This window comes from Stigmatopora nigra, chromosome 2 (assembly GCF_051989575.1).
Source record: "Stigmatopora nigra isolate UIUO_SnigA chromosome 2, RoL_Snig_1.1, whole genome shotgun sequence".
Lineage (NCBI taxonomy): Eukaryota > Metazoa > Chordata > Actinopteri > Syngnathiformes > Syngnathidae > Stigmatopora > Stigmatopora nigra.
Window position 1 is genome coordinate 7,409,892 of NC_135509.1, and position 26,337 is coordinate 7,436,228.

At 37.5% G+C, this 26,337-nt stretch overlaps 1 protein-coding gene across 1 annotated transcript in view; it reads left to right on the forward strand.

Moving 5' to 3' along the window:
- Positions 1–26,337, forward strand: part of LOC144209919 (unconventional myosin-IXAb-like) — a 59,808-nt gene that overhangs the window by 19,254 nt on the left and 14,217 nt on the right. The window contains exons 3-24 of the mRNA XM_077736481.1: positions 7,475–7,569; positions 7,688–7,750; positions 8,987–9,086; positions 10,474–10,527; positions 12,689–12,789; positions 13,258–13,384; positions 14,804–14,893; positions 19,732–19,848; positions 20,731–20,865; positions 21,559–21,680; positions 21,758–21,899; positions 22,308–22,503; positions 23,055–23,174; positions 23,265–23,340; positions 23,451–23,597; positions 24,226–24,265; positions 24,380–24,502; positions 24,719–24,799; positions 24,892–25,002; positions 25,588–25,710; positions 25,787–25,936; positions 25,998–26,299. Coding sequence (XP_077592607.1) covers positions 7,475–7,569; positions 7,688–7,750; positions 8,987–9,086; positions 10,474–10,527; positions 12,689–12,789; positions 13,258–13,384; positions 14,804–14,893; positions 19,732–19,848; positions 20,731–20,865; positions 21,559–21,680; positions 21,758–21,899; positions 22,308–22,503; positions 23,055–23,174; positions 23,265–23,340; positions 23,451–23,597; positions 24,226–24,265; positions 24,380–24,502; positions 24,719–24,799; positions 24,892–25,002; positions 25,588–25,710; positions 25,787–25,936; positions 25,998–26,299 — 2,615 coding nt within the window. The remainder of the gene's footprint in view (positions 1–7,474; positions 7,570–7,687; positions 7,751–8,986; positions 9,087–10,473; positions 10,528–12,688; positions 12,790–13,257; positions 13,385–14,803; positions 14,894–19,731; positions 19,849–20,730; positions 20,866–21,558; positions 21,681–21,757; positions 21,900–22,307; positions 22,504–23,054; positions 23,175–23,264; positions 23,341–23,450; positions 23,598–24,225; positions 24,266–24,379; positions 24,503–24,718; positions 24,800–24,891; positions 25,003–25,587; positions 25,711–25,786; positions 25,937–25,997; positions 26,300–26,337) is intronic.

A 26,337-nucleotide genomic window follows, 5' to 3' on the forward strand; every position in this document is an offset into this window, starting at 1 on the left:
TAAACCAAACTAGATACTAGATAGATATTTTCTGTGCTGTTTTTATATGTTGCGGAATATGTACGCAGGTCAAATCTCTTGTGTAACCAAAAAAAATACATTGGGTTTAGTGGGATTTTAGCCGACAAGTCCACTTTTTATTTTGGCCATGTGGTCGTGTCCAAAAAAATGCTACTTGTCTATGTCCAAAACAAATAGCTGCAGCTTGGTCGGAGAGTCTGGCGCAGAGTTCATAACTCAGCCAAAATGGAAGGACTCGTGGAATTATGCGCGGATGCTCGCCATGTTGGAAGGGTAACGGTGAATTATGGGAACTATAGGAAGAAGGATTTTTAACAGGCGTTTAATAAAGACACAAGTATTTCCTTTCGTCTAAGATGAAAGTCAAGGTGGAACATTGGCTTGACATTCGGTATTTCAGTCTTTACATTCCCTCAATCTTTTGGACCTATTTTTCCCTCTCTGCTCTGTTTTCACTCAGAAAAATAGCAGAAAAAATCTGTTTATACTCCACTGACCTGTAATAGCAAAGAATAACCAGTAGGGGTAAAATTGATGCAGTACTAAGTGGCTTAATTTTGAAAATTATGTTAAAAATAGCATGAATGTCAACAAAAAAAAACGTTCTGCTTACTCTCACAAGGCTCGCTGGGGGTGCTAAAGCAATAAATAAATAAATAAAAATACGAAATAATTAAATAAACAAAAATAAAAAATAAGTAAATAAAAATATATTTTATTATATAAATAAAAAATACAATATAAATAAAGTAATAAAAGTACAAAATAAATAAATAAAAATACAAAATAAATAAATAAAAATACTAAATAAATAAAAATACATAAAAAATACAAAATAAAAAAATACAAAATAATATATAAATAAATACATATTCAGGATAAACACCACTATTTTTTCCTATTTTTAAAACAAAATAATTTTTCTCCTACTTTTCAAACATGTTCCCAAAAACATTTAAACTTAATCATCTTCCACATTCATTCCTTTCGTCATTTATAAATAATGCAAATACATGTTTACCCTGTCTACAAAGTAAATAGTGTCAAAGTACTTGGAGTTCTTTGAAGGTAGAAAAGCATGATAAGTGATAGCCCATGAATAATTTATACATGATTTGAAAAAAAACTATGAACAACCTTATTTTTTGCACTATGAATTGGACCAGCCAAAAAATACACATAAAAAAAATATATAGATATTTTGATTTGACCAGAAAGCAATAACCAAAAATATGTCCAAATAATATTCGAGCCAGAATCCTCTGTGCGTTGGACGATTTAGTTTTTTTTCTTCCCGTCCAGTTTGACTTTTTTAACCACAAGCGGATACGGTCAGATTGTGGTGGTCTCTGATGGACACAACTGCTGCTAAGTTAAAAGCTTTCTTTTATTTGCTACAGCAAAGCTTGGCGCTTGAAACCAAAACGTTTTTTGACAAAGTGTTGGCGGTGGTTTTTTGCTTCCTCCAAAGAATTGTCGTAATAAGCCACAATTGGAGGAAGGAAAATGGCTGATTGTTCTCTCCTTCTCTTCTGCTGGGAAGTCGTGTTGTGTATGTTTAGCCATTTACAGGTCCATTAAAGCAGTAGCAATATATTTATTGATATTAATTGTTATATCCAATATTTGATTGCAAAAATACAGATAGTTATGATCAATTGCATTCAATTTTAAAAAAAAAACTACCCAAATCAGAATGTGAAGAGATAAAAGGTGACATTTATTAACAAATACATTTTTTCCATTTTTTTTAGAAATTAAAAAAATATATATATTTTTTCCTTTGAAAAAAAGTTTAAAGTTATTTATTTTTATTTTTCTGACTTCAATTTTAAATTATCTAAATGTGCCATTTAATGTCCCCCTTTAGCATTTTTGTTGTAAAACTATTTGCATTCATTCATCTTCCTTTCCACTTCTCCTTGCGAGGGTGCTGGAGCCTATCCCAGTTGACTATAGGCAGGAGGCAAGAGTTAGGGTTATGGGTCAATATCAGTCGTATTTTTATTTATACATGTATTCGTCTTAGAGTAAATTCATGCATCAATAGGTAAACGGAGTTCCTCAGGGAATGGTTTTAGGTCCCGCCCCTTTTTAATGTAATTTCAACACTTTTGGAATAAACTTTTCTTTTCTTCTTTTTTTTTTTTTACCCAAAAGACGCATCCCAAACCTCAAAAGCAGATTCTAGTCTAGCTGTAACGTTTAAGAAACAAGCTTGCATTTATTTTTCTGTTCCCTCCCTTATGTCTCATGTCTGTCTGAATGCTATATAATTAGAGTCCAAACATGCCGACAAAACTCCTCCCTCCCACACAAATGAATCACACAGCATACACACTTATGTGCGGATCCCCCCCAGGGGGATTAGCGCTCGGCCACGGGATTTTCCCACACCGCCTCCGCCCGTCAAGTTTTACGTCGGCTGGCGTACGCTCGTCAGCAGTTTCGTTGCTTCGAGTGTTCGTACTCGCGTGAACCGCAATCGCTGCCAAGGCGTCTCGTTTAAAAGAAGCCATGGTGACGTTTAGGGTGTTAGACGTCCAATCCGTTTGACCTGGGAGGGTTGGCAGGGATTGAACAAATGTAGAGTAATTGGTGGGATGGTGCAGTTTGGCCAAAGGAAGATTTTTAAAAAACATTTTTTAAACTGATTGGCTGTCTTTAAAATGGCTTGGTGTCCAATTCATTTGAAGTGGGAGGGTTGACAGGGAATGAATGAATGTAAACTTATTAGTGGGATGGTGTAGTTTGGCCAGAGGAAGATTTTTACTTTTTTTTTTTAACTTATTGGCTGTCATTTAAATTGTTTGATGTCCAATTCATTTAAAGTGGGAGGGTTGGCAGCAAATCGATGCACTTTCATTTGCTGCCACTTTTCCAGTTGAAATGAATTGGACGTGTGTCGTGATTGCGCAATCACTTGTGTTATACTGGTGAAGGCTATTTCAGAAATAATATTTTAATGATTTCCCCCCCTTGTTTTGTCATTGAATCTTTCCAATTTGTTGTGTAATGATCATAAAATGAATAACCGCAAATTACTCAGTCGCTACGTCTGCTGAGGTGTTTTTTTTCTCAGCTGTGGTGGTTTCAATTAAATGGAATGAGTGGCACCAGAGTTGGCGCCAAAGTGGGCTATTTTTCTCCATTTCATTCCCGGATATCTTCTACTTTCTCTTGACATCATGTGAATAATGGACTTGTAGGATTCCAAAATACATTACAAAGTGAAATAGACTAAAAGCCTGCCTTCTAATAATCGGAATACAATTATTCTTTTATCAGCTCCGGCCGGGTGACTCATATTGGCTCCTTTTTTTCACTGTGGAATGCAAATTGACTTGTAAAAAAAGGAGCTTTACCTTCTGGCTTATGCTAAATAAGTCAAGAAAAGGACAAAAAATATATTTTTATTGAATTCTCGTGAAATACTGAACCACAAGTGTGCTTCATTGTGTTCTGCCGGCCCTCTCAGTTCAAATAGATTGGACGTCTAGAGCTGTAAATGACAGCCAACTTAAATTCAGGTGCGACTTATAGTCCGCACAATACGTAGTTGTTCATAAACTTATTGTTTCCCACTGAATTTATTTATTTAATTAATTTTTGTTGAAATACTGAACCACACTTGAGCTAAATTGTGTTCTGCCGGGCTTCTCAGTTCATATAGATTGGACGTCTACAGCTGCCAATGGCACAAAAACTTGAATTCAAGTACGATTTATAGTCCGCACAATACGTAGTTGTTCATAGACTTATTGTTTCCCACTGAAAATATTTTTTAAAATTTAATTTTGTTGAAAATACTGAACCACACACTGAAAAAAGTGGTGGTTGCCTTTGCCAGTTGTAAAAAAAAAAGACAGTGAATCACACTTTTTTAAGGGTGCGGTGCAGCTTGATGACCATTTATTTATTTTTAAGTTTATTGCCTTCTTTTTCCATCATTCCTTTCCCACGTTGGACTCGATTTCTTACACTCCAAAATGGTGCACACCTAACTTTTACAGACATTTTTTTCTGGAATGAAGAGCTAACAATGTCAACCAAAAACGAAGCTTTGTTTACTAACGTAAATGATGGAACAACCGCGCGGCTTTTAATCAAAAATTAGCCAAACGGTTTGCGAGAAAGTGTTTTAACAACGGCACTGAATGTTCAGCCAGTAAAGCAGGTCAAAGACAGGCTGACATTTTTTAAAGCGTGGAAAAAGTAAGGAGTGCTTTGGAAGAAAGGAAGTCAAGATATATTTGAATTTGTGCCTATTGGGTTTGATTCAGGGGATAACCAAACACTTGATGAGCTCATTTCCTCAGCTTGTATTTTATTCCTAAATTGGATCTTCAAATTTTGCGAGTTCTTCAGCATATAAATAATTTTAAACTATGAGTAACTTAACTAAGTACATTTTAGAGTTAGCATAAAATGTATCTGTTTACCCACTGTAAGCTAATTTGACCTCCCCCCATATTTCTATGCTAATTAGCAACCACATCCAAATCAAACATGGTTTATTAATTTACTCCTACATTAGTTCACAATAATACAAATATTTCTCCAGGTAAATATTGGCTAGCACACATTTAGTATATAGCTAGCTTCTTTAATAACTAGTGAAATGATTCACTCATATAAACCAAATGAATGAAACCGACATGCTAAGCTAACCGTGGCCTATTTGGCACAATTCCACTAGTGTTTCCGAATATAGGTCACCAAAAGGTTTTTGCTAGCTCGTGGGAAAATGCTGCTAGAAGAAGCTAATAGAGTTTTTTGGCTATTTGAAATGATTTTTACCCCCTGCTAACAGGAAGACCCTGACATGCTAATTAAGCGGGTAGCCCCCTCCAAACGTGCTTTCTGCCTAACAAACTAAATCCTGTTGCGGAAATAGCTACACTGCTTGTTTCCGTTTAGCTTCATGTAATTATGATGATGCCGTTTAAATACCCCGGGGAAGTATATATTAGCATAATGTCATTTTGTAGCTATTGCTAGGCCAAGGGTGTCAAACTCGGGTTGGTTCAGGACCATTATAGATATAATATTTAGATTTTTTTTATAAATGGATTTAAAGAACTGGATTGAAAGCTCTGAATATTCAGTTTTTTTATAGATCTAAAACAATGTTTATTTTAGCCTTTTTTATATATTTTTAGATTGTACAAAATGATTTTTGAACTAAAAACAGAAAAAAATGATTAAAAAAAATCACAATTATTGATATTCAGTTTTGTATAGATCTAAAACAATGTTTATTTTAGCCTTTTTAATATATTTTTAGATTTTACAAAATTATTTTTTTAACTAAAAACAGAAAAAAATGATTAAAAATGACAATTAGTGATTTAAAAGGGGGAAAATCAGGAAATTTATTATATATCTATACTCTTCATTTTAATTTAATCCCTTTCCCGGGCCACACTAAATGATGCGGCGGGCCAGATTTGGCCCTCGGGCTGCCACTTTGACACCTGTGCCATTGATCAATGGCAGGTTTGAATAAAGTTTTAAAGTAAATGCAAGTACCCATGTTGAGGGTATAAGTACATGTGACAGGGGTACAAATACACTTACCCTACAAGTACGTACGAGTACACATAGTCATAGTACAAGTACACATAGTCATAGTACAAGTACACGTGCTTGCCCTAAATTGTTGTCAGTATCCCAGTCAAGATCGATTGCATGTCTATTACAGTGAATGACAGTCAATGAAAAAATGACATCCCTTAAAAGGGTTAAAACCAAAGCCATAAAAGCGATTTTATAATATCATAAATTATGCACGCACATGACAGCTAATAATGTACGCCGGTCGGTGCCTGCGCTGCTTTCTATGAACGGTCTGCGTGAGATTAATGAGCGGCCTTGCAAACTGGAGCTGATTTAAAGGGAAACGCTGCTTTGTGGTCGGCTCCTGCTGTGAACGCCACGCGGGAAAAAACGGGGGGGATTACGACGTTCGCACGTGGCGCTGTGGTCATGTGAGGTGAGGAGGGGAAAGAAAAAGAAAAGCCAACATGTTTGAGACCAAAAAAATATGCAAAATAGGCACACTGGAAAGTGAAATTGACAATCATGTACACAAGTCACTCAATTGCTTAGGTCAACTTCCTGTTATTTTTGAGTCACTTTCTGTTCCTATAATGACCCCAAAAAGCCCCCAAATTACTTTACCAAGTGCCCCATAGAATTTTAGAATTTACCTCTTGCCATTGTGTGAATTTTATACATAAAATCGAGTTGACGTTAACAATGGCTGGCTCTAGAGGTGACTGTGTAGTGAGTGAGTGCTTCATACCTGAAAGTCAATAGCTATTACCGTATTTTCATGACTATAAGGCGCACTTAAAAGTCTTACATTTTCGACAAAATAGACAGTGCGCCTTATATATGTAAAAATATCATTCATTGGGGGTGCGCCTTATAATGCGAAGCGCATTATAGTCGTGAAAATACGGTATACCAAAAGTTCATATTTTGCCCAGTTTTTTTCCAAAAATTGTACTTTGCCCTAAAAAAACAACTCAAAAAGGAGTAAATCAACTGTCTGTGGTTCCTTTCTAGTACATATGTGCTCTTCATCATCTTCACTCCTTTATTTTGCCTTCATTTCGTCTCATCTCTCTTCCTCCTTCTGTCTCTTGTCATCTCCCCTGTCCTATCATCTCCTTCTTTAATCTCCCGGTGAGGGCCCCCAACGGAACCCCCTAATGAGAACCTGCATGCACCCTTTTGAGGCCCCTCTAATGACGGATGTGTGCGTTTTTGTGCGAAAAGCTTTCATGAATAGTGGCGGGTGGCGGCGGTACGTTAGGAATTTGGCGGTGTGGCGCACGGTTGACTTGTGGGGGGTGGGGGGGTCACCCTTCCCGAACCCACTGTCCTAGGTTCGAACATCGTTGTGAACCCATGACCATGTGACATTATCGGTTATAAGTCAAGGGTGTGGTTCGCGAGCCACATTACTGTTAATGGGCTGGACCATTTTAGATATAATATTTAGATTTTTTTTATATGAATGGATTAAAAGTCCTAAATTAAGTTTTTTTTATAGATCTAAAACTATGTTAATTTTAGCTTTTTTATATATATATTTTTTTTAGATTTTACAAAATGTTTTTTGGACTAAAAACAGAAAAAATGATTTAAAAAAGTGCAATTATTAATTTTGAAGGGGAAAAATCAGGAAATGTAATTATACATCCATACTCTTCATTTTAATTTGATCCTAAAACAGAAAGTCGGCACTCATCATTTACTTTTCCGGGCCACACAAAATGATGCGGCGGGCCAGATTTGGCCCGCGGGCCGCCACTTTGACACATAATGCTAAAACTAAAAAAAAGATGTCTTCCTTTTGGTATTTGCAATTCGGGTGACATCGTCATGGCCTTCTTGTCAAGTTTCACACATTGATGGTGGCGTTCTTCTTCTCTCGCTTCAGGCCTTCGGGAACGCCAAGACGGCGCACAACAACAACTCTAGCCGCTTTGGCAAGTTCATCCAAGTCAACTACCAAGCCAGTGGCACCGTCAGAGGGTAAGACAAGAAATACCGTAAATACTCGCATATAAGCCGCATTGGTTGGGCTTATACGCGCATAAAAAGACGACAAAGGCTGCAATGTAACATAAGGCAAAACGCCATGTTTTTTCAGGGCCTACGTGGAAAAGTACTTGCTAGAAAAGTCGCGGCTCGTCTACCAGGAGCACAATGAAAGGTAAGAGTGAACAATTTGTCACATTTTATGTGCCATTGACGGCATTAGATGTCAAAATGGAAGAGAATAAAATTTGGTTTCTTCAGTCAGTCCAAATAGGTTTTAATTGTGATGCCATTTTGTTTTGTTGTAAAACATTTTTTTTTAACTCTAGTCCACATAACTCCTTTTGAGTCATATCACTTTGAGGTATTTGAATACATACCCTAAACTAGATATTGTGTGTATTTTGCAGTTTTGTAGAAATTTGCGGCAATTTTTTTTAGTATTTTTGAGTGCAGCATTACTACAAAAAATATTCAAGAGTCAGCTTCATTTTCATTCTTTGAAGGCCACATTTTTGTTGTAACTCTTGAAATTCATAAGAAGATCTGCTGCATTCATTCATCAATCACGCCAAGAGAAAATCAGAGCCGTCCACTTTGGTGTGTCAGAGATGAAATGTCAGCTCTGAATTTCTTTGAAAAAGAAACTCAATCTTCAAAACAATTCCATTTCCTCCACATGGGACATTGGATCTCTTGTCCGCCTGCAGGCAAGAAACTAAGATACTTTTTGCTCTTATATCGATTTTTTTTTTGCTCTTTAATCGACTTTTTTTTTGCTGGGATGAATAATTGGCAGTCATGTCAAAATTTGATCAGGAGAAATACCGCATTTATTTGTGTTTTTTTACTGATAAATTGCATTTTTAATACAAAATGGAGATTCAAGCATTGATAAAATACGGAGAAAAGTCGATTTTTTTTTCCCCTCTAATTTAGTTTTTTTTAAAGTAAATTATAGTAACATTTTAAAATTGACAGCAATACTTATTTTGAAAAGTACAGATTGAAAAATTATACTAAATTGGAATATAGTGATAGTTACTTTACAGAATATTTTTTACATTTCTTTATTAATTAGATACATAATAATAATCCAATTGTTTTTTGGTCAAATGAGACCGATGTTTGAAATATATCTGATTATTTTTCATATCAATTTTTCAGGATGTTTGTAATATTAATCGCAAGAGATTATAACATTTCGGGATGGTAAGGTCAAAGGTCACAAAGTCAGAAGTATGTTGGAGGTCCAAAAACACAAGATACAAAAAATAATTAGTTTTAAACTTGGGGAATATGTTTGCATGATGAAAGGTCAAAGGTCACATGACTGCCAAAGGAATTTCGCAATAACCAGCTAACGGATCATCCTAATTAGTAACTTTAAATGAGTATATTTTGTGTTTAGGAACTACCACGTCTTTTACTACCTTCTGGCCGGAGCCAGCGAAGAAGAAAGGGAGTCCTTCCACCTGCTTAAACCTGAGGAATACCACTACCTCAACCAGGTCAGTTTATATCATGAACTCATTGGCTGCCATTGATAAGGATAGATGTCCAATCCATTTTAAAGGGGGAGGAGCAAATGAACTCCATCCCTGCCAATCACAACCAATGAGTTCATCCCTATTCCTGTCTTACTCAGCACATCCATCCCAGATTTATGTATTTATCAGTCGATTGCGTCCGCAAAACCATTCCAAAGCCTCCCTCGGCCGCGCCGCATTCCGATTGGACGTGGTTGCACGCAGCGTTTCCGCCCCCAAAACGTATCAATTTCTCCATCTTACTCAGCCAATCTTGTTACTATGCACTGCTGTTGCCAAGGTAACGGAATAACTGAGCTCGCGTGCCGCCGCCGGCTTGTTTCAAACACGCCATATTTAGCTTGTTCCTCCTAAATTTGGGTGCCAGATTGTTGGTGTGATTCCCTCTCAGTCCATCTGGCTCAGGGTTTCTAACCCAAATATGTATTTAGATATATTTTTACTTCATTACATAAAATAGATTGCCTGTCTGGTGGGCGGTCTGTATTTTTTGGACTGTAAAATGTACCTGAGTATTAGTTGCAATAGCCTAAGAATGCATTATAAAAGGGGGAAAATATTATGGTGCATTTTTAGATTTATAAAATACATTTATGGTAATGTAAAATTACATTAAAGCTGTACTGAGTATTCTGCCTGGAACAAAATAACTATAGCGAAGCCAACTTAATGTACTAATTCAATAAAGTAAATGTTTAGAAAAATAAAACTAAGTAAAAATAAATAAAAGTAAATTTGTTTTTGATGATTGTTAAAAATATGTTTTTGTGTGATTTTTTTTTTTGCAAATTCTAATTTTGGTTAATACTTGAATGGCCATTGTGTACATATTAGCATTTAGCTAGATGGTGAAATAAGTTTTTTTTTTTCAATTTAGTGTACAATTAACCTCACCTTGAAAAAAAATGAATGATAAAAAGTAAAAATTAAATGTATATTATTATTATTGTAAGGTTCTTGTGTGAGAATATCCACTTTAAGGGGATGGGAATTTGTATTAGCACTTCATTAGCCCCTTATCATTTCATATTAGCATTAAGCTAGTGTGGCAAAAACAAACTTTATATTGTAAGTTGGTGCACAAAAGCAACAATTTTCTTTTTGTGTTTATCTTTACAATTGATATCGCCTGTGTAGTGTAACAAAACACATTTTAAGGAACTCTTTAAAATATGCTAAACTAGTGTACCTGGCTAGCTAGCTAGCTACTTATCAGGTTCCAAATGCATAAGTTTGATTCAATGTGCCCAGATAAATTCATATTATTTTCGAATTTACTTAAATGACCCAGCTTTGGTTTCGTATTGTCAAAACAAAGCTAACACACTGACGTGTGCCTCACTTACAGATGACCAAGAAATCGCAAAAACTCCAGTGGGAAAATTACTATGAAAGCGAGCTGGTCAGTATAGAACGCCGAAGTGGTCGTGCGTGCGTGCGTGCACGTGGCTGTGGGTGTGTTGGCTCCGCCCATTTCACCTGCTGGCGCTTTTATATGCTGTAGCCACTTCAAGGAATGTTTTAATCATGAAATAACATCCTTCATTATTTTGAGTGGCATTTCAACGATGAGCTAATTTATCCCGAAACATGATGTCATTGTTAATAATGCCACTTGAAATGGAAAATCCAAGTGCTTATTTATTTATTTTCTCCACTTAAATCAAACTTGAAGTGCTCTGTTATTAAGTTGCTGATTCGATTACCATTAAGTGGCGTCTTAAAGGGGAAGCTTCAGGACATTTTTGGCTTCAAAACTACACTTAAATTGCATTTAGTCTAATTTAGGATAATTATTTTATATAAAAATCTCTGTCCTGAATCCTACTCCAAGAGTTTTTGCTCCAATTTTTTGCCAAAATCCTTCCATTATGCTTCAATGTTTGCTCTTTGATTCATATTTATACTTTATTAAATTTGTATCGTTTTCTTTCAACGCGAACAAATAACATTTTCGAGTTTGAGTGCTCAGGCTCACTTTCAATTATCCGTCCTTGTTTGGGGTCAAACGAAGACCTCACGGGTCGTGACCCCCCCTGCAGTCCGGAGTGATGATGTCATTACCCCGCGCCATACACACACATATAGCTAGCACTCATCCCAAAGAGCAAACATTGGTTGGCTGTCCGTACTATTTACGTTTGGTTGTCTTTGCTGTCAGCTTGAGTGGAATGTGTAGGCAGTGTGCTATGTGGTATTTTTATTTTATTCTTTTTTTTAGTGTTGTTGTCAAGTGGCTGCTTTAATTAGAGCATATGTTACGATGAAGTAAGTTTCCACTAAGCAGTCTTGCCAGGGAAAGTACAGTAAATCATAAATTTTTTTGTTGAAAAATATACACGGCCCCTACTTATGTGAATTGGTTTTCCTTAAATTAAATGTATGGCAATTTATTTCGTTTTTTTTAAAATTGTTTTTCACTGTTTATTGATATTTTCTGAATTTGTTATAGATTGGACACCAAATTATGGCAGTAAATGCTGCTAAAATTAAAAAAAAAAACACACATTTTTGGTTCAATGTTTATTCCAAATTGAATTGAATGCCTTTATTGTCATTATATAAGTGCAATGAGGTGTAAAGCTTCACCTCGAATTGCACATATAATAGTAAAAAGGCATAAAAATTATATACAGTAATCCCTCAAATATCGCGGTTTCGAAACATCGCATTTTTGGGGGAATTTTTTTTGTTAATTACATTTTTTTTGTAAGTTCATAAAATGTCAAAATGCTACTAGGACTCAGCACTGAAGTAAAAGAAATAAAAAAATAATAATTGTTATTATTATTATTATTTTTAAATAGAGGTGACTTCACTTCTTTGTTTATCGGGGCCATGTCTGGTCTACATTAACCACTATAATTGAGGGATTACTGTACTATAAAAATGAAAGACGGGGGGGGGGGGGGGACACTATAGTGGTTAGCATCCCATTCGTCTATTAAGAGTTAAATGGCACTCTTTGGTGGAAACTGACTCCCAGCTAATAACTAGCAAAGCCATCATTGCATTGTCAGCAAAAAACACTGAAAGAAGTCTTTGTTTCAAACATGTCAAAAAAAAGAAAAGCATTTCTTAATTACACCCTTGCTCGACAAAACTTTGTTTGCCTGATGGTTGCTTTGACCAAAATATTGGCAAACAAACGTCTTGTGTAGTTTGGCGGCCATTTTTCGCCTTCCATTTGGAAAGTGGCCATCCAAAAAAAGAAGGAAATATGCATTTACTTGCCCTAAACATCCACATAAACATAACTTTGTGTCCACTAATACTTAATTTATCGCAGTTAATAGATTCCAAGACCTACCACAATGTATGGACAGCATTTTTATGGCATCTTTTTAATATTATTTGGACTTTAAATCCCTTTCTCTACTATTATTTAACTCCTGAAGGTAGACACTTCTCTTTATTGGCCTGTCAAATGATCTCCAATTGTCATTTTCAATTGTTTTCGACATTATTACTGTTTTTTTTTTGGTTGCCTATCATCGTAAATGGCAACCACGGAGTTAATCTGACAGATATTCTTTCTGGCTTTCTGTGTTTTATTCCATCAGCAGGACTGCTTCAGCGTGGAAGGCGAAGACCTCAAACACGACTTTGAACGTCTTCAACTCGCCATGGAAATGGTGGGCTTTCTCCCCCCAACACGCAAACGGTAAGACGCTGATGAAATATGTCGCTAGCAAACCGCTACATTATTGCATGCTGGGGGTGCCAGAGGAAGCTGCAGATGTTTAGCCTCCAAAAGATTTTTGTGGTAACAACGTATTACGGGCTCAGCATAAAGTGCTAACTGCTACGATGACAGTACGTCGTCGGAAAACAATTTTCATATTTATTCCTTATAGCTAAGCTGTCCAAACTATGCTTTTTTATTGGCCTATAGCAAATTATGAAAAGAGCTTTGAATAGAGCCCACAAAAAAAAATTCTGTTCGTGTTTGAACCCAGATCCCCAGGGCTGTGAGGCGGGCGTGCTAACCACTGGCTCCACCGTGTTACATTTCTGAAATATAACGATAAATGGAGTCACCTAGAAGCACCCTTTTTAATTATTTATCTTTTTACCGTGCAGTTGGGGTAAATAAAAACGTTTTTAATAAGGCTTCTTTTTACCCCACCAGGATTTTCTCGCTGCTGTCGGCCATTTTGCACTTGGGCAACATCCGCTACAAGAAGAAGACGTACAGGGATGACTCCATTGATATCTGCAATCCAGAAGTTCTTCCCATTGTCTCAGAGCTGTTGGCGGTGAGTGCTTGTTCTAGCCTGCTGGTGTCAAAGTGGCGGCCCGGGGGGCAGATCTGGCCCATCGTATCATTTTGTGCGGCCCGGGAAAGTAAATAATGAGTGCTGACTCTCTGTTTTAGGATCGAATTCAAATGAAGAGTCTAGATGTATATTCAATTTCCTGATTTTACCCCTTTTAAATCAATAATTGCCATTTTTTAATCATTTTTTTCTATTTTTAGTTCAAGAAAATATTTTGTAAAATCCAAAAATATATTTAAAAAAAGCTATAATTAACATTGTTTTAGATCTATAAAAAAACTGAATATTCAGGGCTTTTAATCCAGTTCATTTAATCCATTTATTTTTTAAAAATCTAAACCTTAATATTTTGTATGTAGAAACATTTGTAAGTAGAGATAACGCCAAAATACAAGAGAATATTTTCTTTCAAAACGGTCAAAAACAGGATCTGGACATACTTCATTGTTTCTAAATCTCAAACAAAAATGCTATCAATTCATAAATCAATTATTTTGGCATCCAAGTACCAAACGGAATCATAACAATGACAGTTGGACATCCCTGTCTTAAGTATATTCAATTAGCGTTGTAAAACACCCCTATACCTATTAAAATAATCCTTTTTAAAACTACACACACACCTTTAAATACACTTTCCTTAAAACCTTTGTCACCTGATTAATTACATGCCATTGCATTGTCGTATTAGCAATCATCTTGACAACTACACTTCATAATGAATAAGAACAGAATAGCAAAAATGCTAATCGGCTACGCTTGTCGTACATCACCACCGCTGACCTTGGATCAGTTTTGACAAGCGTGTGTTTATTAAGGGATTAGCGCCGTGATCTGTATTAGCCAGCAACTAATGCACGCGAATATCAACCAATTGCCTTGCCGCATCCAGAGTGGTCTTTGCTCCTTGCGTAGGGGGGATTAGCCCACAGTGTGAAATGAAGTCTGATAATTCCCCGGCCCTCGCCACACACCCACGTTTGGGTCACCCTATTTCGTCCCGCTCTGTTAATCCCGCTGGATGTTTCTGACATCTGTTTCTGGTAGCGCCGACTCGTCATCTTCGGCTGGTCCACCGCCAAGTTTGGTCTGCGGGTTAAGTGGGCGCGCGCCAGGAATACTTGAGTCTCAAGGCAGGAAGTAGTTTTCTTGCTTGGTTATGGATGAGTAACTGTGGCTCATAGCAAAAAAAACAAGAAAAAACTCCATTGATGTTAATAAAAAAGGCAGAATTTTTTTTTTTTGTTGTGCTTTGGAAATTGGCAACGAAATGTAAATATTTGGTGTTGTCCTAAAATTAAAAGGATTCTATTTTTAATAATGGTAGCCAATCATTTAAGGGGAAATCATCTTTTACAAACTGTCTTTTACAAAACTTGATTTTGTCGCCCCCTGTAGGTGAAAGAGGAGATGCTGCTCGAGGCACTGACCACCAGGAAGACTGTGACCGTTGGGGAAAGGCTTGTTGTGCCCTACAAACTTGCAGAGGTCAGATATATCTTCCTTATTATTTTATTTTGAAGTTAATTTTTGTGTGTGTTAAGAGTAACAATGAAAATGTTCACTTACTACTACTTAGTTTTCTTTCAAAAAGAGTCTAATGGACCAAATTTTGTTTTATATTTTTGTTAGGGCGTATAAGCCAGTCATATGGTATCCATTGACTACTCTTGATCGTAGTGATGGCGTGTCACACTTTGCCGCAGTGGCCCAATCACAAGTCGTTTTATGGGATAGACCATGTGTTAAAGTTGCGGCCCTGGGGCCAAATCTGGCCCACCACATCATTTTGTGTGGCCCGGGAAAGTAAATCATGAGTGCCGACTTTCTGTTTTAAGATCAAATTCAAAGGAAGAATATAGATGTATATTACATTTCCTGATTTTCATCCTTTTAAATCAATAATTGTTATTTTTAATCCATTTTTTCTGTGTTTTTAGTTCAAAAATCATTTAGTAAAATCTAAAAATATATTTAAAAAAAGCTAAAATAAACATTGTTTTACATCTATAAAAAACTGAATATTCAGGGCTTTTAATCCATTTATAAAAAAAATAATCTAAATATTATATCTAAAATGGCCACATAAAATCAAGTTTTCGTTAAAGCGGCCCGCGAACCAACCCTTGGGATAAAGCCTTCGGCATAACGCCACGCTTCCTCAAACTGCACCAAGGGAGTTTTTCACTGCACCCTCAACCACACCATGCAAACTCTTTAACTTCCCCAGTGCAACTTCCCGTTTCCTGTCATGCCACGCACCCTTAAACTGCCCCTACACCGACATGATACCGTCCCGGGCCTACTTACCCATGGCACGAGTTCACCCCAAAGTACTGGACCAGTGCGTGGAATTTAATTTGGCAGCCGGCTGGCTTCCTGCTGGCGGCCGCGGGGCTTTTTTGTCCGGGAAGGAAATACTACACGCAAACACTTGGCGGACAGAGCAGCAGCCACACGTCACATCTGATCTCCGCACTCACAATAGTTACTGGCGAGCTTCCCCTCCTCCATCTTTGCAGCCAGCGTTTTCTCTCTCTCTCTTTTTCTGGTCTGAGGAATGTGCAGCCTCCACTGGAATATGGCGGGCGCAGCCTTCAACTCTGACTGTCCCTTGGCTTTATTGGCAGCTTGTTATCATCATCAAGCGACGTGTCCAATTTCAAGTGACAATTCTGGATGAAATAGTACATGTGGGGGGGGAAACGTCATTTAGGAAAGCGGGACTCGACTCGACGACCCCCACAAAGCACACATCATTTCCTCTGGTCGGCAAATGCACCGCCATCTCAATCTTAATGCAGTGAACCCTGACCCGCAGTTGCATCATGGGAGTTCACCTGGGGTCCTAACATGGTCGTTTTCTAAAAAAGGGGGTGGATAAAGGAGATTTGATTCTGTAAAAAGTCAATTAGACCTACTATTTAATTTTTTTTAACGTTTTAAGTTCTCTAGGCTTTTTATTTTTAGGATGACTGAATATATTTTGGTTATTAAAAAATATTTCCATTACTTTCGCAATTCCTGGCGTTACAACCAAGTTGCAGTGAATGATTTTGCCAGTAAAGTCTAAATTTACATCAAACACTAGTAAAGTATAAATAAAATTATAATAAATAAAAAGACAAGATTCTGTTGCACGCCAAATTCAAAATCAGGCAAAACCAACAAGACATACGTGAACACAAAAGAAAAACAATCCAATACCAATACAGTAATCCCTCATTCATCACAGATAATAGTTTCCATTACCTCCTGCCATTAGTGAATAATCGCCATGTTGGAACAGTGCTTTTCAGGTGTGTATTCATGATTATTTGGACTTTTAAAGCCCTCACTGTTCTATTATTTAACTCCCGATGGTAAACACTGCCTCTTAGTGGCTAGGAAAATATTATACAATTCTGACCCCCCCCCCCCCCCATGTTTGTATTATTGTTAGCAATACAATATTACTGTACACAAAAAATGTGATAGTTAAACCCCTTTTTCTTCATTATTCATGTTAATAATGCTTATTTAATGCTAATTATTTATTCTTCTAATTGGCTTTGGTTCATCCGTTTCCACTTAAAGTGAATTCGACAGCTATCGCCGTCCACGGCAACCGAGATAAGCGTCCGTTGGCCGACGCGGAATTGAGCCAAATGTCTTAAAAACCCTTGTGGTGTGTTGGTTTTAGAGCGTTTAAAGTTGAGAGATAGGTCAGCTCCTTTGACTACTGGCGAGCAGCTGAAGATAAGAACATTGGCCTCCCTGTCTTTCATTTATTTGTTTATTTTTCACTGGCACGTGCACGGCATAAAGCTTCGTGGCGGCGGCATGACTTCACCGGGGCAGGCCGGGTGGATTCCGCTGGCTGGGCGAGACAACTGCGCGGCGTGTTTGGCCAGAAGCATCTGGCGCTGGCACGTCAAAGGCGCCGTTTAAATACTTGTTGTTTTCCCACACAAGGCCGCGGGTGAGAATGGAGATTTAGCTCTTGTAAAACAAGCGGCACCCTTGTCACTTTGATTATAATGTTGACTAGTCAGTCGCATTTTTTTATTTATTTTTTTATGTCCTACTTTGGATTGGTGTGTAGTTGGATTTTGTGGAGGCGCATTTTCAGATGGGAAGTATTTTAAAATATTGTATTTTCACGACTATAAGGCACACTTAAAATTCTTAAATTTTCTCTAAAATAGACAGTGCGCCTTATAATACAGTGCACCTTATAATACTGTGCGCCTTATATATGGAAAAAATGTCATTCATTGAGGGTGCGCCTTATAATGCGGTGCGCCTTATAGTCGTGAAAATACGGTACGTTGAGCCCTTGGCTGATCAATTCAGGGGATTTCATCGAATTTTGTGGGATTGGTCACTTGATAAAAATAGAACTGGTCTTGTTAGGTGATGGTCATTTGTAGTAGTGTTGCATATCATAGCTGAATGGCTTTTTCTTGTCCTTTGAGAGGGAATTCATTCAGTTTGTATCTGTTTAGTGAAAGCTCACATTGAAAGGGTTCCACCATTCAAATGTATTAAGATGTGGACAAGGTAAGACTTGGAAATTGGATATTATTTAAGAGTTTTCATATATGATTGTCTTTTAGTAAGGTAAAATTAGGCTGTATTTTAATTTTGGGTCTTTTAGTAAGGTAAAATTAGGCTGTATTTTAATTTTGGGGTCTTTTAGTAAGGTAAAATTAGGCTATATTTTTATTTTGCGTCTTTTAGTCAGGTAAAATTAGGCTGTATTTTCATTTCGGGTCTTTTAGTTAGGTAAAATTAGGCCTTATTTTAATTTTGAGCAAATGGAATGAGAATTTAGTCGTTTAGAGGTTTTTTTAAATGTCAATTTTTGTTGTTGTTATTAGTTATAAACAGTCTTGCCGCAAATTTTACAGTAGAAGATAGATCGGTGAAAAAGAAGGTAGAAATTAAGATTGGCAGGTCATGTTTTGTCAAAAATGGGTGATTGGCCTTTTCTATTGAATTGAAATTGACAATAGCATACACCCATTAGAAGGTCCTAATCCCAGTTCAACTTGTTATTCCCCAAGTGCTTTTTAACATGTCGTCCGCCTGACTGAAAGACACACATAAATCAAAAAGGCTTAGCTTTAATGGTGCCATATGTCCTCAAATCTGGAGGGAGATGAGGCAATACAACAGGCACAAATCCAGATGTCAAACTACTTGCTTTCAGACGCACCTCTTTCATCACAACTTGATACTAAATCGATTCTCTACATCACAACTCTATATTTCATAGTCTTTCACATTTACCGAAACCTAATGCATTTCCCACTAACTATTAAAAGGAAAATAGTTTGTATTTTTTGACAAGTCTGTCCCCGTCAATGTCAACCAATGAGTTAATAAAGATGCTGCTATTATAGACAAAAAAATAGCAATAAAGCGAAGATGAATATTATAGCAAAACATTTGAAACAATCAGTCAGTCCCCAGAGTTCCCTTTAAACTGCATTATGAATTTTCTTCTTGAATTATTCATCTCCGTCTTGCATAACTTGTCTTCGGCGTCACGACTTTATCGGCTAAAAATACCGCAAAGAATCAATAATGCAAAAGACAGTTGTTTTTTTTAGGGAAAAAAATGAATACATCACGTTTCTGGCCTTGGCAAAGAGCAGCAGCATCTCAGTTTAAGAGTTTTTTTTTTATATTATTATTTAGGATCATGGTTTTAAGGACTAAAGCAGGTCTCCACTAAAAACTGGGAATTTTTTTTTATAATAAAATTCATATGTTGTTAAAAGAGAACATAAATTAGTTTGGTACTTTACGGCCATTTTGATTTTTTCATTTCAAATGGAAACAAAATATATTTTTTAATGAGGTTCAATATTAAAGTGGAAAACAGAAAATATCTATATATTTATTTTTAGATCTCACAAAATGTTCTTTAAACTAAAACGTGTTTTCTAGATCTTAAACAATGCTTATTTTAGCTTTTTATCATATATTTTTAGATTTTAAAAATGATTTTTGAACTAAAAACTGAAAAAAAGATTACAAATTTACAATTATTGATTTAAAAGGGGGAAAATCAGGAAATTTAATATACATCTATACTTTTCATTTGAATTTGATCCTAAAACAGAAAGTCGGCACCCATAATTTACTTTCCCGGGCCGTACAAAATGATGTGGCGGGCCAGATTTGGCCCACAGGCCGCCACTTTGACACCTGTGTCTTAAACTGTCTGGATTCATCAAGATCGAATGATGGCCCGTGAAACATGGCGCCAATCGTATCACCAGATGCAAACCCCACTACTACTAATGATATAAATTTCCCCATTTTTGTGTTTGCAGGCGGGCACCGTCCGAGACTCCATGGCCAAATCGTTGTACGGCGCTCTCTTCGACTGGATCGTCTTCCGGGCAAATCACGCTCTACTCAACAACAAGGACCTTGAGGACAATTCCAAGGTGAGACACGTCCATTGTCAGAGTCCAACGTTGATGCGAAACATTGAGGCAGATGGCGCCGAGTGCCCTCTGAGCTCACGTTACCCCCTCCGGTCCCGCGTGCGCGTCCCTTTGTTTTCCCTGGGCGCCGACGTCACGTCAGGAAGGGCCGACTGGAGGTTATTGTTCGTACTTTTCAAATAGGATAAATGATGGCATATATGCTATTTGGGAGAAATAAATGCTCCCATTTTTTTAATGAAGGAGCTGATTGTAAGTCCATTCCCTAATTGAAAGGCGTCTGAGTGCCCGCCTCCTGCAGACTGTGAATACTAATGAGGAGTTGGACTATGAATCTTAATGGTTGTTAAAAGGCTGTAAAAAAATCAGGTCGAAAGTGGACTAAAATTTTTAAATAGAAAGGGTATTAATGGGGGTTCAGTTTTTGTTTGGGAGGGGGAGATTGGGACAAAGCCTGGAAATAACATAAAAGATGATAAATCATATTTTTTTCCATTTAAAAAAAAAACGGATCTTATACTAAAGAACACATTTTTTTTGTGTGTTCCACAAAGTCGTGTGGATTAATTATTTTTATTATATTTGTTATATTTTATTATATTTATTTTATTACATTAGATTATTATATTTTTCATTACTGTAATGAGAGTTGTTTTTTTTATTTTTTTAAATCGGGAAAATAATCAATTTTAAAGGAAAACATTTTGAATTTTTTTAAAGATTAGCAACTTGTTTAATAAACATGTTTAATTAAAAATTATAATGTAAAATAGCTTTTGTCCCCACAATAAATTTAAACATCAAACTTTTTTAAAATATTGAATAGAAAAAAAATGATGATGATTTGATTGAGTGTGAGTAATTTGCGTTTTGTGTCTCCAGATCTTTTCCATTGGCGTGTTGGACATCTTTGGATTCGAGGACTACGAAAACAATAGTTTCGAGCAGTTCTGCATCAACTTTGCCAACGAGCGTCTTCAACATTACTTCAACCAACACATCTTCAAACTAGAGCAGGTGCATTCTTTTCCTTTTTAAACCTTTATCTAGAACAGCAATCTGCCATCTTCAGCCCTTTCCAGGACGCTCAGTCATGCTAGCTAACTGCTAACTGTAAAGTGTTGACATGGGCCAAGTTAAAATAACAAAAGTGTTCAAGTTTATATATAATGGGCTGATAACACCCTTCTGTTTTGTAAATAGCTTAGCTTTGTTAGCTAACTGCACATTGGAAGGGGAAAATGGGCCAAGTTAAAATAAGAAAAGTGCATACACGTACATGCTAATACCTAGCTGTTTTAAATAGCTTAGCTTTACTAGCTAGCTGCATGCTCTAAGAGTAAAAAATGGACATTAAAGTAAGTAATTAAGGTGCTGAAATGCATCAAAGTCACCTTTTTTAGCCACTAACTTGTGTTAGTTACTGACTAATTTGTGGTTTTTAGTCTTTTCACAGTTTCAAACATTTAATATGCAGTTTTAAAAAACTTTTACATGTGTGTGTGTGTGTGAAAATATGCACCATGTTGCATTAGTATGGTTTTTAATTGCTTAATAGGGGGAATTCTAAATAAAATAACAAAGAAATGCATTTACTTTTTGGGGGACTTTGTAACTTGGTATCTCGAGTCACTCATTTGCATATAAAAAAAATCATAGCTTGAAATGTTCGTAAGTAGAGGTGTGATTGTAATGGTATTTTTTTTGCAGGAGGAGTACCGAAGCGAAGGCATCAGCTGGCACACCATCGACTACATCGACAACAGCAGCTGCATCAACCTCATCAGCAAAAAACCCACGGCGCTCTTCCACCTGCTGGACGAGGAGTGCAAGTAGGGGTCCGCCGGACGCCGCCAGACGGCCGGATATGTGGGAAGCGGCCTTCTCTGATATTTTGTTTTGCCTTCAGCTTCCCTCAGGCGTCCAATCAGACCTTGCTGGACAAGTTCAAGCGGCAGCATGAGGGAAATAGCTACATTGAGTTCCCCGCCGTCATGGAACCCGCCTTTATCATCAGACACTACGCCGGGAAAGTCAAATATGGCGTTAAGGTGAGTTCACCACCCTGCCCACTCAAAACGGTTTGGACCTCTGTCACTGTCAATGGGAAAAAAATGATTGATAAAGCATTTTTCCATCCAAACCTTTTTTAAACATTGTCATTCCGTCGACCTACTTTTTAAGTTTTCCTCCCCCTGCTAAATCGAATTCTACCGCTCGCCTCCCAGCTGCGCCCTGATCAGAAGCACATGTGCTGGAAGCGCTCAAGCGTTTTTGGATATTAGCAATCCGTAGCGGTCGCTAATTCTATGCAGCTAGTTGCAATACATCCATATGACCATACATGGCAATGGTGGCACTGTTTTAGAGAAAATCAACCAAGTAGTTGCTACCAAAATGTTTGAATTTCCTGACCCACATATCAGTGATTGTTGGGAATCAAATATATCTGTGTTCAGGACTTCCGAGAGAAGAATACGGACCACATGCGTCCCGATGTGGTGGCTTTGCTAAAGAGCAGCAAGAATGCCTTCATCTGTGGCTTGATGGGAATCGACCCCGTGGCTACGTTCCGCTGGGCCGTGTTGCGCGCTTACTTCAGGGCCCTGGTGGCTTTCAGGGAAGCTGGCCGCAGGCACACGCAAAAGAAGACTGGTGAGTCTTAATTTAGCCTACTAGGGTCTGGATGTGTTGGAACGTTAGCATTAGCTTAGCTCATTCATAGAATGTGTTGTGGTAGTTAGTCAAAGAGGGAAATTGAGGTTGAAAACAGCAACTGATGGCAATAAATGTCCATTTCCATCATTCAGTCGCTTCCAACCCCTCACATTTAAAATGGATTGGACGTCTTTTGACGTCAATGGCGGCCTACGAGTTAAGCAATGTGAATCGACTTTCTGTTTTAGGATCAAATTCAAATGCAGAGTATAGATGTATATTATATTTCCTGATGTTCCCCCTTTTAAATCAATAATTGTCATTTTTTAATCCATTTTTTCTGTTTTTAGTTCAAAAATCATTTGGTAAAACCTAAAAACATATTTAAAAAAATCTAAAATAAACATTGTATTAGATCTATAAAAAAAAATGAATATTCAGGGATTTTAATTCAGTTATTTTAATCCAATTATAAAAAAAAATCTAAATATTTTATCTAAAATGGTCCGGCCCACATGATTGTGAAAATAAATCCCTCTCGTTGCCAGCTCACGACGCCGCCATCCCCTGTGTAGCGGTCAAAACGGTGGACAGTTTCAGTTTTCTCCATCACCCGGTTCACCAGAGGAGCCTGGAGATCCTTCAACGGTGCAAAGATGAGAAATACAGTAAGTCACCTTTGTTACATGGCCCATTTTTGAATAATGGCTGCTCCCAATATATTTCAAATGTTCTTTTCTCTTTTCCGTGGCACGCAGGCATCAGCAGAAAGAATCCTCGCGCTCCGTTGTCAGATCTTCAAGGAGCCAACACCCTCAACGAGAAAGCCAGCTGGTGAGTCTTCGTTCGTCCATCGCTTGACTTGTAAATCTCAAAATTTGCCGCTGTCGACGCTTTTTGCCGTGGCGCCGGTATTTTTTACGTTTCTTTTTTTCACTCCGCAGGGACGGTTTCGGCGTGGGCTGCAACGGCCGTGGGCCGAGGTCGGGACGTCCGTCTTCGGCGGGAAGCCCGACGACCTTGGGCGAGGACGGCATCTTTGTCAACTCGTCCAACAGCAAACTCCTAGAACGAGCTCAGGGAATTCTATTGTGAGTACCGCGACCCTCCGTGTTTTGCATTTAGATAGATTATTTGAAATGTGCTGGCTCCGTCTGGTGTTGGGAGTCGGGACTGCACTGTCTGGGATTTAAGCTTTATTTGAATTTCCTATTTTTTCTCTCTAATTATTACAGTTGTAGTTTTACGTCTTTAAAAAAATGTATTTCAAATATTTTTTCAATCTTAATTCCTATTGAAATATATTTATATGTAATTAAATATTTTAGCTAAAAAGAAGCAGTAATATATAGATGGATAAGTACATTATGAAATAAAACAATACACCTGTATTTTATTGCTGCCAATTACACTCGATAGGTAATAAGTAAAATAAAATTATTAGCAAATAACATTTTTTAAAGAGTTTTTGTTAAAAAGTATTTTTTTTGTTTTTTTACCATTTAAATAAATTAGAACAGCATTATTTGTTGTATTTTTTAAATCTCTAAGTTAGAGCATTTGTTGTTGTATTGTTTGTTATCTAAAAAATAAATAAAATAGAAAAATATTTACTGTTTTTGATAGGTAGCTAATGGCCTTTAAGTGAGTGTAAAAAAAAAGTGAAGGTTTAGTCAAATTATTGTTGTTACTATCTAATAATTTTCGGCATTTTTCCAGGAGAAACAAAAACTGCAAAGCCAAACCCAGCCTCCCCAAGGTAGGCTTCATATTTTAAATCTATGTATCGTTGTTATTATTATTATAATTATTAATATTATAATTATTATTATCCGCTATTGATCTAATCTATGTTCATCTTTGCAATGGGTAGCATTTGCTGGACGTGAAATCGCTACGCCACCTGAGCAGCGTGACGCTCCACGACCGCATCACCAAGTCGCTGCTTCACCTGCACAAGAAGAAGAAGCCGCCGAGCATCAGTGCCCAGTTCCAGGTCACTACTCACGCCCCCTAACGTCGTTTGGTGGAATTGACATACTACCAATTAAAAGCAGAGCATTTATTTTTTATTTTTCAATGCAATATAGTTTTACCTCTACTTACAAAATTAATTGGTTCCAATACTTTTTCATAACTTGAACATTTCGTAAGTAGAGGTGTACTTTATATGTAAATTTTCTCATTTGTTTCACTATGTTTTTGTGTGCAGGCTTCCCTCAATAAACTAATGGAGACTCTCAACCAATCTGAGCCGTACTTTGTCAAGTGTATCCGCTCTAATGCTGAGAAGGTAAAAAGCCATAAGAAAAGACATGGCTGTTGTGTTATTGCACTTCTCTTCAAGTCAAATTAAGACATAATTTCTATCTTCTTTTTTTTTAGCTACCTTTACGTTTTAACGACAGCTTAGTGCTCCGCCAGCTGCGCTACACGGGCATGTTAGAAACGGTCCGTATCCGCCAGTCGGGTTACAGCATCAAGTACACTTTTCAGGTAAAATTCAGTCTCCTCTTCTTCACCTTTCAATTTTCTATTTTGACAGGTCGTACGATAAAGACAACAAGTCTTAGATTAGATTAGATTAGATAACTTTATTCATCCCGTATTCGGGAAATTTTGTTATCACAGTAGCAAGAGGCTGAGAATACAGACACCGGAAAATACATTTTAGACATAAATGTATAGGTCATAAATAAGTAAATAAATATACAAAACACATAAATAAATATACGTAAAATAATATGTTCTTGGTTAAAAAAATAAATAAATAAAATATATATATACATTTATATATACGTACATATTTATACATATACATATATATATACGTACACACATGACTACTCTATTATGTCATCAGTTTCAACTATGCAGAGGCAAACGTTACATTTTTTTATGATTTAATGATTTTTATTTTGCAATTTCAATAGTTATGGGGTGTGTAAGTTAAGACCATTTGTGTTTTGAATACTCGTTTACACTATTCTAATATTGAATTAGTGTGTACAAACTGGTGACAGTGCACCTCACATGCTCAGACTGAAGCATAGTTTTTTAAACATTTTTTTTCTTCCTCAGGATTTTGTTCGTCACTTCCATGTGCTGCTACCTCGAGGCACCAACGCGACAAAATCGGGTATCCGAGAGTTCTTCCGACAGGTCCACTCGATGCCTGCCGGCTACCAAGTGGGCAACACAACGGTAACTAAGCCCCTCAAACTCCATTTTGCATCCTTTTCCCTCGATACGATTAAAATCCAATTTTCCAAATTCTTAGGTGTTCCTACGCGAGACCGAGCGCCAACGTCTCCAGACGCTCCTCCACCGGGAAGTTCTACGCCGCATTGTCACGCTGCAACAACGCTTCCGGGCGGTCCTGGAAAGGAAAAACTTTGTCAGAATGAGACTGGGCGCACTTGTCATCCAGGTAAACATTTTCTTGTTAGCCATGTTAGCCTTCCGTCTCATTTTCTCCATCCTTTCCGCAGCGATGGTGGCGTAAACGCCTCCTCCGAGAATCCGCCTCGCATCTGGAAATGCGGGAACGAGCGGTCGTTTGCATTCAAACGGCCTGGAGGTGCTGCAGGCAGCGCCGGACGTTCCTACGCTGGCGCCAGTCGGCGGTGGCCATCCAGAGAAGCTGGAGGGTCCGCGGACGTCGGAGGGAAGCGGCGGCCGTGGCGGTGCAGACGGCCTGGAGGGGATTCGTACAGAGGAGACGCTACTGTGAGACGTACGCCGTCGTGGTGCAGCTGCAAGCTAGGGGAAGGGGATTCCTGGCTCGGCAGAGGTATGGAAAATTGGCAGTTTGTGCGCCGTGTTTACTTA